This window comes from Solea solea, chromosome 14, assembly GCF_958295425.1.
Source record: "Solea solea chromosome 14, fSolSol10.1, whole genome shotgun sequence".
Classification (NCBI taxonomy): domain Eukaryota; kingdom Metazoa; phylum Chordata; class Actinopteri; order Pleuronectiformes; family Soleidae; genus Solea; species Solea solea.
This window is the reverse complement of record NC_081147.1, coordinates 2,623,557-2,638,847: the sequence shown is the minus strand read 5'-3', so window position 1 is coordinate 2,638,847 and position 15,291 is coordinate 2,623,557. Positions and strand designations below refer to the sequence as shown.

Below are 15,291 nucleotides of genomic sequence, written 5' to 3'. Positions count from 1 at the left end.
TGTTTTGACCACACAACCAGGAAACGGGGAATATTCACAGTGTTTGCACTTACACTATCTGCATCTGCAGAGGTGAGAGAAAACATGTGATTTCAAACGCATCGCAAATCTCTCTTAAATGGTTAGGAAACGGCCAGAAATTGAAAAATAAATGTAGCATTTTTCACACTGTAGTGTCAAATTCAACTGGCGTAATCGGGATTAAAATACGACATGTGGGAAAATATTGACTTCCATGAAGAACAGGGAAGAAGTGATGTGTCCGCTGTGTGAACACAATTTAAATTAGGTTAATCCTACTCTTCACCATCTGATTGAAGTGCTTCATCTGGATGATGGAGCTTCAGTGAGTGAACAAAGACCAGACGTGATAGGGATTATGCTCAATATCGGCCCAATATTGGTCAAAATCACTGGATTGGAATTGGAAATCACTAAAATCCCACATGCTTCACTAAACAAAGACTGTAATGGGAGAAGAATATTTGGAGAATTATGTCTTTGAAATGTTGTTTAATAGGACTGTATCGGGCTGATAACGGTATCGCAAATACACAAGTTTGTGATATCGGTATTGGACGTGAAAAAACGGTATTGTGTCACCCCTGACGTAAACGGCCCTGAAGTTTATGAGCTGCACACGACTCTCTCTGTGTCGCCAATCATTCAGCAGTTTGACTGGATAAACTTGTTTTATACCCGCCCACCTCTGCGCTCCCTGCTGCTGTATACACACAAACGCTCCCTCAGTCAGGTATGATAGTTTTGCTTGACACAGAAAAATAAGGAGGCAGAAAAATAACATTAAAAACAAACCAAACGTTACGTACTGCAGCTTTAAGTAAAACCTACAAGTTCATTATTTTCATGGTCCTGGAAAATTCTGCTTTATTTTTTAAACTGAAGCTAAATTTCTGTTTATTCCACAGTTAAATCAGCTCAGTAGCAGAGCCTTATGATCGGCCAAAGATCTTATTTATTTTTGGAAATGTAAATCCACTCAACTGTGGCCTCAGGTCCGTGGATTTGTATGTAAGTGATACTGATGGTGGCTGCTTCACTTCCCTATCCTTCATCACCACGGCTGAATTATACTCGAGCAAATAAAAACCAAAACAAATCTCCGGCTCCATCTGCTCGACCGGGCAACGCGTCCGACTGAAGCAGGCGCTCTGTCTTTGTAAAAATGAAGATTAAAGACATTCAGACTGTGTTTCACAGCGTTTTTGGCCGAAGAGTGATCGCTCAGTGTGTTTGGCGATAATAAAACCACATCGTCCACATTTACCACGGTTTCCTGTGTTTGTTTTTCCTGAACTTTAGAACATTGTGTCTTCCAAATATACAGTAATACTTAAAAGCTTTTTCATCATAAGTTCAATTTACTTATTTATTGTCTTACTTTATTTCCAAAGTGGTGTTGATAACAAACCTTTTTTTTACCTATAAACTCTGCTGTTGTGTCTTTAGTCAAACCTGGAATTCTTTAATTAATTTGATTGTGTTTTTAAAAAAGATTTTTACCTAAAATAGGCAACATTTTGTCTTAAGCTTGTCATAGTGAAGTCAAAACTGATCGCACAGTGTAATGAGGATAGAAAAACTACACTGTTTGACATTTTTACTGGTCAAAAAGTAGGAACTCCAACCTTAAAAACCTGTTTAACTTTCATATATACAGCCTAGAAGTGCACCAGATGAGATAGCCGTGAAGGAAGCTTGTTTAAACGTGAATGAGCGAATTATGTTGTTACATTATATTCATTTAAAGTCGGTTTTTGGAAGACGTTACGGCCCAACAATAAAATCTAGCAAACTTCAGTTTGTAGTCTTGAAGTTTTCACGGGAAAAAGGCGACACAAGCGACACATGTTTGTCCGAATCCTGTATTCTGTACGAGAATCTCTGAGGAACGGTATCTTTTGTCCTTGTTTTACTGGCATCTTTCTACAGCTTCTGCTGCGGTTTTTATGACAGCGATCAAACTGGAACCACTGGGGAAATGAAAGTTTTCTTTTTTATCTGCCCTGAAATTTCACACTCAAACTTTACCAGGAAAGGTGACTCAGAGGGAAATTGTAAGATGTGTTTTTTTTGTATTTTGTCCTCACATCCCTGACTCTCTCTCTCTCTCTCTCTGTACATATATATATATATATACATATACATATATATATATATATATATATATATATACATATACATATATATATATATAAATATAGATATAGCTGCATTCTGCGTGGACGCTCTGCGATAAATCCGCTGTTATTTCTGTTTACTCACTGAAGTTTCTCTTAGCGATTGTTTACATGTTTGTGCAGGAGAAGCGAGAACGAGGCTTCATCACTGCTGTACACCTGGTTTTCCTTATGTTTACACAGCCACATTATGGGGACAAAAATCAAGTCCTCATAACGTAAATAAGTACATTTTAAGCTGAAGAGATGTTTTAAGGTTAAGGTTAGGATTAGGATTAGGTCCGTAGTGCTGATGGTCTCCAGGAAATGAATGTAAGTGTGTTTGTAGGATTGGATGTTTCCATGTATTCATTGTTGTCGTTTGCCAGTTTCTGTGTGTATGTCTTTGTTTCTCTCGACAGTTAATCTCCGTCTGATTTACATGCTTGCACAAACACACACACACATATTCTTGCACAGCAGTCTTCGAGAGGACTAGAGCTGCAAGAACTAAGAGATTCATCAACGACGATATTAATCTCCACAAATTCAATCGATGACTCGGTTTGAGTGTTTTATTAATAATTAAAACCAGTTTTTCCAGCATCTTAAATGTTAATATGTTCTGGTTTCTTTGCTCCATGTGACTAAGAAATCATTAAAACTGAATCATTTTGTTTTCTGGACAAAACAAGACGTTTAAGAATGTCATCGTTTTGCACATCGGAAGTGCAGACCAACATTTTCCAATATTTTCGGACACTTTATGGCCCAAACTAATCGATTAATTGAGAAAAGAATCATTAGTAGCAGCTCACACTTAACGCCAAACTCCAAAAGCCCTTTAAAGTTGTCAGGAACAGTCAGAATGTCCTCACAAAGACAGGTTTGTGTGGCTATTCTTCTCAGGATAAACAAATCCACTGTCCTTCACCTTAACCAGCCACAGTTCTGCCTCATTAGGACCAGGTTTTGGCCTCCAAGAGGATAACTGGTCCTGACAACGTGACTGTTTCAGCCAGGGAAAAAAAAGGTCCTAAAGAGGAAAGAAATACAAGAACACACACACACACGTTTCTCCTGTGGCTGCCTGATTGAGGTTTCTCTGCCTCGCCCAGTGGATTTACTGTAATCATCAAAGGACTGGAGGGAGGAAAGAGAAGCATGTGAAGTAAAATCGAGGGATGGAGGTGCAGAGGGAGAGAGAGAGAGAGAGAGAGAGAGAGAGAGGGATGAAGGAGCTGTGCCAGGTGGGAGGGAGCAGTGTGACGAGCCAGTGAGACAAGGTGTCGAGGAAGGGTGGAAGAAATGTGCCTGAGAAAATGTGAATCTAAGGAATTGGAACGGAGTGTCTGAGGGAGGAAGGGATGATGAACGATGGGATGATTAGACGGAGGGCAGGTACGGGGGGGGTAGATGGGACCTTTAAGGCTGCGGAGGACAGAGAACATCTCCCATTAAAGAGAGATTACAGCCCGTGTTGGTCCAGAGCGACTGTACAACCTCTGCCGTCAGCCGCTGATGATATAACACCCAGTTTTAAAGATCTATTTGTCACTTTTCATCTCCTCCTACAGCTCGTTCTCCTCCTCCTCTTCCTCTGAGGGCAGAGATGCTGAAGGAGGAGGGAGAGAGAGAGAGGGAGGGAGGAGTTGTAGCTGCATCGAGAGAGAAAGAGAGAGAACAGAGGAAGCCGACTTCTGTTTACGAGCAGTTTTGATGATGTCATTTGTAATAAATCCTCCCTGTGCTCCGTTTCCAAGTCTCACAATAACACACACACACACACACACACACACACACACAGGCGGTGCACAGGAACGGCCTGGCAGATTGAATCAATTCCTCATCTGTCGTTGCTATTCTAGCTACATAAACTACGGCCGCTGCTTCCCAAACTGAGGTCTGGGGACTCCAGCAGATCTGTAAGTGGCTCCATGAGGGTCCGGAAATCCAGTTTGCTTCAAAGTCCTGGTTCAGATCTTTTCACAAACTCATTTCTTCCATGTCAGAATAACTTATTTACTCCCAATGACATATTTTCCTGGTTTAACCAAAACAAACATCACTATTTATGAAAAAACATGTTGTTTTCTTTCTAGTTAGCATCATATGCTAACTATATAAATGGCTGGTATAAGGTAACAGAGCCACAACCGGGGATCAGGAATCCCAGGAGGCCGCAGGACACAGACAGGTGTCTCAATATGGTTTGCATGAATCAAATTCAATTTAAAAACTGTATATTTTAGCCAAAGTAGTTCATTTAATGTCTCATATAGCTCAGCAAAAATGTTCCTACGTTCCTACACTGACTTGGTCTATATAACTATGTAATTACATTTCATCAACACGTTACTCAACTACAAAACTAAGGGCTAATGCTAATTTTATTTAATTTTTTTTATCAACATGCCTATAAAAATATCCTTTTTAGGGGCTGGTTAGCTCTTACACTTCACCCTGGTCCTCTACCTCGACCTGTAGCGCTAAATGTGAAAGCACACAACAAAAAAGTAGAGCTATAAAACTTCATCTCATTTCCCACCTTGTCCCAAAAGGTTACACTTTACCCCAGATAAACAGAATCCAAAAATCGAACGTCACTGTCGTGAATCTAATGTTTGTTAGCACGTTGTGTAGCTATGCTAACCACAAATCTTGTTTGTAGCTTCTTGTGCACACTAAACACCCGTTCATCAGTGTTCACAGGCACTGAAGACAACTGCTGACATGCTAACACTTTCCTGTGCTCTGGGGCAAAGTAACAAATAAATCTGCTGACTCACCTGTTAGCTTAGCTGTTAGCTGACGCATGAGCAGTAGAAACTAAGTGAAAATAAACGTGGGTGTGAGTTATTTTCAAAAGAGTAAGTGTATCACGTAATATTCATTCACATGCTAGCTATACAACAGCTGGTGATGATGTCCTGTTGTTTTTTTTCCATGTTTTTGCTGGACTTTCCAACATGTCGAGTGTGTTTATATGACACCAAAACATTTAATAAGCAGCGTGTGGAAGGAAGTAAGACGGCAAAGTGACAAACCATCTGCTGAGTCACCTGTTACCGTGGCCGTTAGCTGAGGCCCATGCTAGCTATACATGGTGATGATGATGATTACGTGTTTTTTTCGTTACATGGTGGAAAGTCCAGCAAAAAAAGATGTTGTGTTTGTTTACACGATGCTAAAACATGTTAAAAAAGCAGCGTGTGGGAATATTTTAGGTTCTGAAAGATGATAAAGTGACAAATCTGCTGACTCACTTGTTAGCTTAGCCGTAACATTGCGTGACTAAGTAATAATAGAAGAAATGCCCTTACGTTTATCAATTATCTCATAATATTCAGTCAAATTTGATTTCTTGGAGAAAGTGACAGTTTTACTGCAGGAAAAAAATACATGTTGACATAATTTTTTTGTTGTTTTTATCATTATTTCATGTTGGAAAGTCCAGTGTTTTGTTTCATAGGCGTAGATTTCAACTACTACTCCAAGTAAACTCAGTTCCAAGAGCAACATGTAGGTGTAAAAATGAGAAATGGGATTGGGCCCAAGTGAAACGCTGAAGGAGAGTTAAACGAAATTGAGCTTCGGTCTCTCGTCTCTCTGTCTATAAAGTCTCACTCACTCGGAAAACTTTGAGGGAACTTTTCATTTATAACCTGCCTGTCAAAAAACACCGTCAAAGGTCAAAGGTGACTGATGAGTTTTACGCTCGGCGAGACAACCTCGCTCCACGGCGTGATAAACAGAACACACACACACACACACCACAGGCTGGATGTGAACAGATGGAGTGTGAGTTTCTCCTCGGAGAGAGAGGGAGACGTGTGAGATAATAGCCCACAGTTAATCCACTGCACACTGAAAACTCATTACTCCTTAAAGAAGGAAACAAGAAAAGCATGTTTCCCAGGATGGAGAGAACTCCTGTGCCTCAGGTGAAGACCTCGGCACTGACGCGCCGCTGTTTCCCTCACGAGTGAAATGTCTTTTATGTAAAGTTCAGCAGCTTTTGACTCGTCGTCTCCACTGATGTCGAGCTTTTGTTCCAGCGCGGTGGTAACACACACACACACACACACCGCTGTGAGAGTACATGATAAATGTGTGTGAATGAATGAATGAATGTGGTTCTTCAGGAAGCAGCGACTGGACAAACTCAAGACGTGTTGGGGGAAAGTAAACTTTAAAATTAAAACACAAATTTGATGTTTTTGTTTAAATGTCACCAAAAATCATCAAATTGAACAAGTTGTCTCAATGTACACTGAATTTTGGATCGCCTCTTATGCAGAACTTTCCAGTTTTGTATAAAATGATTCTATAACACAACTGGAAACTGCATTTGTAACATTTTAAAGGTCCAGTGGGTAAAATTTCACAAGGGTTTGCGGCAGAAATTGAATAAACTACCATAAATATGTTTGTATAGGTGTGTACTCATGCGAAAATAACAATAATAGTTTTGTTTTTGTGGTCTTTTATTTGTAGCTTAGACAAGGGCTTTGTTTTCTTGGAGGCCCTGTGTTTCTCTCGCAGCTCTAATGGCCTTAAAGGTACAGTGTGTAAGATTTTTTTTATTGTATTTATTATTGATTTTATTGTTTTATTAATTTTAAATACACTCACTATGACAACACCTCAATTCTTGCTGCTCTTGCACATTGAAATAATTCGATATATTCCGTATGATTATGTGTACGACATTGTTTTTTTGTCACCTGTAGGGGGCACTGCTGTCCAAGACACATTTCCGTCTGGGACAATCAACAACTCACAATTCCTTTCCAAGGGAATTTAAGAACCTATAGTCGCCTTCACTTTGCATCAAAACACGTTATACTGTAACTACATGGCGGTCCAAAATGGCCGCCTCAGTCGACATGACCCAGTATAAAAGTATAATTATTGTGTCTTCAATTTCTGACAAACCAAAACAATTTTGCATAGATTTTACACCCTGGACCTTTTTAAGTTTGGTGTTCTGAAGCAACAGATGATTACACAAATAAACCTGGTGCATAAAGCAACATAGAATAAAGAGATGACACCAGAGAGAGTTGTGTTTACATGCTTTCTGGTATGCGAGGGCCACCGTAGAAGGCGTCCTTTGTTTGGCACAATCTGCACGCTCACTGAATTCTGGTCGTTTTGAAGAAATCTTGGTTAAAAAAACAGCATTTGAGCTCAAAGATTCATCCAACAAAGCAACAGTTAGCGCAGCACGATGGATTTTTAATGAAGCCACGTCAGTCAAGTGTGAGACGGTGAGAAAGAAAACATATTTCACCTGTCACACCGTGAGGACCTGTCTGTGTGACTGGAGCTGTAACCGTCGATCTGTGCACGGCAGACACTTTTACACACCAGCACCTGAATCTTTAACATTTTTGATCCAACTTTACCTGCTCACTCATATCTCACTGAACCATGTTACATCTGTAATCGTGTGGTCTATGGAGATACGATGCCCATTATAAGAGATAGAAAATCATTTTTTTGCCGTCATCAGTGGGTGAATTCTCACCAAAACTCAATAAGAACACACTTGAATGATCACCCACGCGTCTCATTAGTTTCAGATTGGAGGAAGTCTCTAACAGAAGGACAAACTTACAGATAAACCGACATAATCAGGATCTCACACATCACAATCACAGCTTCACATGTTGCCTCTGACTCATTAACCATCTGCTCTTGTTTCCATTTTACAACTTTAACTTTTAATTTAACCTCCTTGTGTACAAAAGAGATCAACAGATCCTCCCCCAGTGTGAGGACGGACGGACGGCTCTGTGTCAACAGCGACTCTAACAGGAAACACAATCCTCTGCCGCGTCCTTTCACCCTCCACTGCAACGTCTGCTGCATTCATGTTCAAAACACCATCACTTCTAGCACTAATTCTATGAAAATCTGAGTATTAATGGTATTATTGGAGAGGAGATTATCTTTATCTTCTGCAGGTGGCAAAACAGTGTGATTATTAGGAATGTGAAGCTGAAGCCGCAGCAGGAAACACCGTTTCTCACTCACTGGATCATGAAATGCCCTTTTGGCCACAGCGGTTCAGTCTATATTACAAATCAGCCGCCTGTTACAGTAAACTGTACTCAGTGTGCCCCAGGGGTCAACTGCAGCATGTGTGCAGGGAGCAGCACAGATGTGGAGGGAAAATGTAACCAAAAAAAAGAGGAGGAGGAGGAGGAGGAGGAAGCTCTCTCCTCTGCATCTGTCTGAGATCGAAGAAAAACAATGATGTGGGAATTGTGTGTGAAGCCGGGCGAGAAATTGGAAAACGCAGCAAATGTCAAAACGCAGCACAGAAGAAGAAGAAGAAGTGAAATGTGGAGAGAAAATAAAAGAAGACGAAACTTACCTCCCAACGCTTGTTTCATTACGAAATTCATGACGCCGATGGCTTTTAATTCCCTGCCTTCCTGAGCCGAGCAATGTCACATTCACTGGTTACAGGGAAAAGTGCTGGGAGTCCCTTTTGTTGCCAAATCTGCCCAAGAAAAATCACAAAAAATGGAATGAAAATGATCCATAAAACTATCTTTAAATCATTTTAAAACACACTCCATCAGGTTAAAAAGAGTACAAACTTCACTTGAGACAACTGCAAACATGGAATATTTCAGATGATAACTCTGGTTTAGTCACAGACACGCGGGGAATGCGTTTGTGTGTCAGGCACGTTTCTCCAATGCGTCAACTGAAGGACACGGAGGTCAAGGAAAGGAGAAAAAAAACCACAACAACAACAAATCTATCCTGGAAAATCGCAGCTATGACGCAAATATGTAGTTAAATGTTATATTTAAGCAAAATAAGCACACTTCTGTGTGTGTCTGTGTGTGTCTGTGTGTGTGTGTGACGGGACCGTGCGCGCGTCACGGCGGTCACTCACAGCCTCTTTGGGTGAGAAAAGTGGCGCAGAAAAGTCGTCGGCTTTTTGCAGGACAGTGAGATTCTGTCACACATGCAACTGCGTCCGCGACTCACTCTTCTTTCTCTCTCCCCCTGATCATGTGGTAAAACTTTCCGTCCTCCATTGGAGGAACAGTGGACACAGACATCCCACTCCAAAAATCATACATACATCCATAAATTACGAATGAATAACGCGGCGCGTAATTACGCATCAAGCTCGCGTGTGAACGCTCACACATTACAGTGAATTACAGTGGATTTCTCTTCTTTTTTAAATCGTGCAGAAAAAGCACACACACACACACATGCACTTCCTCGTTTCAGCACCACACAGAGTGGACAGCTCCCCCCTCTCTTTAAAAACAAACCGTGTGGAAATGAGAGTGAAAATCAGGCATCGATTTACCTCCGTCCTGTGTTTGTGTGTGTGAGAGACACACGCGCGCAAATCCCACTCTCACTAACACACACACACACACACACAGTGACACACACACGGAACCGGGATCAGAGGGAAGCGGGCTTCAGCTGCAGCAGCTGTGGATCCTCCAGCGGACAAGTTCTCCTGCAGCAGCAGTAGAGGAGGAAGAAGAGGAAGAGGAGGTGAAGGATGATCTAAGTGCTCGTCCCTCGCATCTCCGACTGCCTTTGCTCCCGGGGCTGGAAGGAAAAAAAAGGGACGTCCTTGGTGCTTCCTCCTGCTGCCGCCTCTCGTCTTCCTGCACACACACACACACACTTGCACACACACGCACACACTCACACACTCTCTCTCTCCACACACTCACACACGTAGAGAGAAAGAGGAGGAGTAGAAAGGGGGGTGGTGTTTTTGCAGAGGGAGAAGCAGCTGCCGCTCACACCGTGAGGAAGAGGAAGGAAGGTAGGAAGGATCGAAGGACGGATGGACACAAATGTCCCACGGTAACAATTCTCTGAGCGATAAATGAATTCAAGAGCTGTGATGTTGTCCTTCAGCCTGCACTCCCTCCTCCTCTTCTTCTCGGGAACAGGGAAGTACAGATTATAATCTGGATACATGAAGGGAATGGTGGGAATGGTCTTGTCTTCAATTTCTATAAAATTTCACACACTGCATCTTTAAAAAAAGGTGATCTATTAAATACATTTGAAAGTGTGATTCATATAACCTTAGCTATTACTATTATTATTATTATTATTATTATTATCATCATTATTATTATCATTATAATAAAAATACTGTTCATGACAATAGCTAACAATCATATTTAGTATTATATTCTGTCTTTAAAGGTACAGTACACGTATAATGTAGCAGCATCTGTTGCAGTTGAATATCCTTCACCTCACCTCAGGCCTCGTTCTGGGAACCAAAGGAGAACGTTCTTTAAAGGTTGTGACAAAGTTACGTGAGTGGAGCGGTCTTGGAACCAAATGTGCATCAAAAAACTAACGTTAGGAGAACATTTCCACATCAACCACAGGAGAACCTAGGGAGGAACCTTCAGGGAACGTTCCCACAGCCAAAAGGTAATCTTCTTTAAAGGTTGTATGAAGGTTGTGACAAAGTTCCGTGAGTGGAGCGGTCTTGGAACCGAATGTGCAACCAAAAACTACGTTAGGAGAAAATTTCCACATCAACCACAGGAGAACCTAGGGAGGAACCTTCAGGGAACGTTCCCACAACCAAAGGGTAACATTCTTTAAAGGTTGTATGAAGGTTGTGTCAAAGTTCCGTGAGTGGAGCGGTCTTGGAACCGAATGTGCAACCAAAAACTACGTTAGGAGAACATTTTCACATCAACCACAGGAGAACCTAGGGAGGAACCTTCAGGGAACGTTCCCAGAACGTTCTGGGAACCAAAAATTGTCAGCTGGGGTGTTGTCTAACATCTCATCCAGATGTTCACAGATGTTCTACAATCTGTTTCCTGGAATCAAACCTTCATTCCGTCACCAGAGAGTGAGACACAGACTCAGGTTTAGATTAGATGTCCGTTCACATTAATCCCTGCTGCTGTGAAAAGCTTTGAAATCAAATAAAAAGAATTCAAAAAAAGAATTGTTCTTCGTAATTGTCACAGGTCGTTTATTGTCCAGTGCGCGAAGCAGAGGTCATTTGTGTCCCACACACGTGTCCCACACACGTGTCCACTCCATCAGCCGCTGAGATGATTATTGATCAGTGGCCAAAATCATTACTAAACTCACATTAAGTGATTTTATTTCTGTCACAGCAGCACAGTGAGTGGGACTTCTGGGAATTTGGTTGATTTTCATTATGTGTTTGGATTGATTCTCCAGATCAGTAACAGTGACGTATAAATAAACACTCTCTCTGCTGCTGCTGCTGCTGCTGATGATGATGATGATGAGGATGCTCCTTCACATTAAAACAATAAGACAGTTATGCTGCAGTTCCACTTCGATAAGAAAAACCCAAAAACTAAAGAGACGTCAGAGAAACAAACCTCCATCAATCAGACTGTAATATCTAAATTTACAGTTTTGACCAAACCAAAAGACTTCCATGTTAAAAGTGAGCTCGAAACTTTAGTGTAGAGCAGTTACAACAGGTGTTTGTGGGAGGAAGAGGTGGGGCCAGGTGGGGTGGAAGGGGAGGGGCATTTGGAACCCGCTGCGAGAGTCACTGTGTTTAGAAGTAGTGGGGGAAAAAAAAGTGCTTTACACCAGTGGTTCCAAAAGACTGGGTCAGGACCCACGTATGGGTCGCATTAGGTTTTTTTTGGGGTCCCCAAGCAAATTTGTTTTACAATAACATCCTTATATATTGTGTGAAATTTACCAAGCATCTCTTAAATGATGTGTTTACCCGTTCAGTTTCATACAGATCTGGCTGTAAATTCACCACAAATGTAAAACTATTATGCTTTAGGAAGGTTTCTTGTAAAGGATGGATTAAATGCAGAGAAATTATTTCCCAAACGGGATTAATAAGGTACAAATACAAACCAAGACTATACTAAAACAATACTAAAAGAGAAGATTAAAAATATTAAAGGAACATGAAATGAGTCAAAAACAGTTGAGACAATGAGAAATAAAAGGTGATGTCAGAGAATCACCACTGACTCATCAGAGCTGACCTGTGCGGCGTTTAAGAGGTTCCGTTAATCAACACAGGAAGTCATTAAGATGACATTGATGTATTGTATTTTTCCCTCAGTGCGGCTGCTGATGTGTGAACGCCCGGCAAATTTCCCCTGAGGAAGAGTTTGTGTGACATGGACGATGGAGAACGAGCGGCCATTCAAAAGGGAATATTTTACTTTCCCTTTAATTAACCCGAATTCCTTTATGGAATGTCATTAAATGGAAGTGTGCATGAGATTCTGCCGCATCAGCACTTCTGTGTTCACCAACTGAAGACATGAAAACCAGACCAGACCAGTTTGTCTGCAGTGACTCCAGCCACTGAACAAAAGACTTGGGTCATAAAATACTGTGTATGGCTTATTAGGTCTACATTATATATCAACACTCTATATTCACCACTTCATCACACCATGAGACTGGAAAGTGAAGTTTTGCTTCACTTGGTAAATTGTTCTCTCTCCCACACCAAACCCCATAGAGAAAATCATCAATTTAACATCACAGCACACAGGAGTTGTTGATTCACTTCTTCCTCCTTTAGAAAGTTTAAATGTGTTGTTTTGTGACTTGGTGTTTAAAAATCCTTTTATTAAGATTTAACTAAGGGACATAAATTAACCAATTAATGCAGCAGCACAACAGCGGCTGCTCTATCTCTGTGAGCTAAAAACGCTGATTTTCTCTACGGACTTTGGTGCAGGAGATTGAGCAGTGACCACAGGTTTTGTCAGGTAAGACTTAAATGTAAATTGATTAAAATCTGGTAGCAGTGGCAATGTGTCAGGGGTTCCCTGACACATTGGGTCCCGACTGGGTCGGGACCCATATATAAATGTAGAAATAATAGTAAAGCACATTGTTAATTCTTGATAAAGATGTCAGTTTAGTTATTTACTTGCATTCCTGAACAGAAAAATCAGTTTTAGTGGCTAAATGTTGAATTTGGGTATAAAAAGGTGAATTCAGTTTATTTGCCAATAACTTTTCTATTTTTAAACAAGTTAATAATCTATATCAAAGTTAACCTGGACAATACATTATGAAAATACACTATTCAAAAGAATAAGGATCTAAAATTAAAATGATCTAATCTATTATTTCCTTTAAAACGTATTTTCTTTGTTACAATATGAGGGAAAAATCATATTGTTCACCTTCATACAGTAAAGAACCTTTTAGAATAATGGAGGAAGAATAATATTCAACATAAGTTAAATATTTTTTGTTATACTTTAAAGAAATTAGCTGATTAAAAATGCAGCGACACATTTATCAGTTATTGATTGTGTTGAATTAAAGTGGCTTTAATTTGTTTATTTACGGTGGCTATGGTTAAGTATTTTGATGATGAAATGTACAATAATAATAATATTATTGTTAAATAGACAGAACAACAGAATTTGCGGAGGGACTGTAAGTATTTACTTCACTAATCTGAATTTAAACTTGAAAAAGTGATTTTGTTCAATTTAAAGGGAAACGTACAATACAGTGAGAATAGAAACCATTCTATTTTTGTTTTAGTGTATTTATTTACAATTATCAACGTAGAAAAAACTGGAATAACTCTCTCTACCTCACCTCACTCTTGTCCCCCATTTGTCCTTTCACCACAACCTGTCTTGGCACGTTGCCGCACATCTTTGAGTCTGGTTCTTTAAGAGATTTCTTCCTGTTCAAGTGTTAAAGTGCTCATTGTGTGAACTCGGTGTGTTTTTCTTCTCTCTATAATATTATAAAGACGTTCAGAGCCTTGAGATGATGATGATGATGTATGTTGTGATTCTGCTATAGAAATAAAACTGAATTGAATTGATGAGACCTTTTTAAAACTCTCCATCACATGATGATTTCCTGTATTTTCTGGTTCTGTCACAACACAGATCCTTAATAAATAATTATATACATGTTCATTAGAACACGGCCGCTGTGTAAATGATGCTGTATGAACCTCATCAATCGTCCAATCACAAGCACACTTCACTCCAGCAGCAGCAGCACACTCCTCATTCCACCACTTCCTCTGACTAATATTACCCATGATGCATTTCCTCATCATTGAGAGCGGTGCATGGCAGACTATTAAAAGAAAGATGATAATGGAGATACACACACATATGACTGGGATCATATGAATCCTGTAATGTGATGATGATGTGAGGGAAACGATCATTTCGAGAAAATGCCGGAAATAAGTGAGGAGGACGTCACAGGGGGGAAGGAATAGATTTATGAAGCCTGGACGTGATAGATTAAGTGCAGTGAACAGAAGTGACTGTGAGTCCAGATCATAAATCCACGGGAGCTTCAGTGAGAAAACACCAGACAGTGGAGTAAACTGATCCTGTTGTGTGTGAAGAGGAGTTTTACAGCTGCTGTGATTCAACTGCAGGAGGCAAAACACCATTTACATGGACACAAGTCATCAGAATCATCTGCTCATTCTGGTGTGTTCATATAAACATTACATATTATTATATAAACATACAACAAACTGACAGTCCGGTACTATCATGTTTTATGTATTTTCTCTACATTTTTCAGTTATTGGCACGTTTGTGTTGAATGGTCTCGTGATAATAAAGCAAGTGTTTTAAAAACAGAAAACACAGAAAACGACCCAGCGCTGCTGACCTTAGAATAGGTAAGGGGCGGAGCCAGGTCATTAAGGTTGTGTTTACACCTAATGGTCTCCGCTCGACTCTGTCCGATTGGGGGTTGCAACATCCATCAAAGGTCCGAGTTTGCTTTCACACTTTAGTGAAATGAAACAAACGTTTTGAAAAGCGTATTCCCCTCCTGGCCTGAGGAGGCGCTGCAGCCAGTGGAGAAAGTAAGAAGGACAGAAATATGTCCATGTATCTGCGTTAGAAAGTAAAATAATAAAGTAATAAAAATTAGTAAGACCTGTCCTGATCAAAGGGAGAAGAAATCTGTCTTTAAAAGTGATTTAATACTGTGGATTACTTTAATTTGAAAGGGTAAACCATCTACCCTTCATCTTTACATCATGTAAAAACATCTTGTCTAACATTGTTGTATTCTCGGTTTTCCTTTTTTAGTGACAGGT

The 15,291-nt window shown here is 40.3% G+C and overlaps 1 protein-coding gene across 2 annotated transcripts in view; it reads right to left on the bottom strand.

Moving 5' to 3' along the window:
* Positions 1 to 9,873, bottom strand: part of LOC131472197 (complexin-2-like) — a 51,667-nt gene extending 41,794 nt beyond the window's left edge. Inside the window, exons 1-2 of one of the 2 annotated variants that reach the window (XM_058649106.1) lie at positions 9,529 to 9,873; positions 8,566 to 8,694 (exon numbers count right to left, since the gene is read on the bottom strand). In XM_058649106.1, coding sequence (XP_058505089.1) covers positions 8,566 to 8,596 — 31 coding nt within the window. In that variant the 5' untranslated portion in view covers positions 8,597 to 8,694; positions 9,529 to 9,873. Of the gene's footprint in view, positions 1 to 8,565; positions 8,695 to 9,099; positions 9,198 to 9,528 lie in introns of those variants that run through there. The other variant, XM_058649108.1, reaches the window with a different exon arrangement.
* Between the last annotated feature and the right edge of the window lie 5,418 nt (positions 9,874 to 15,291).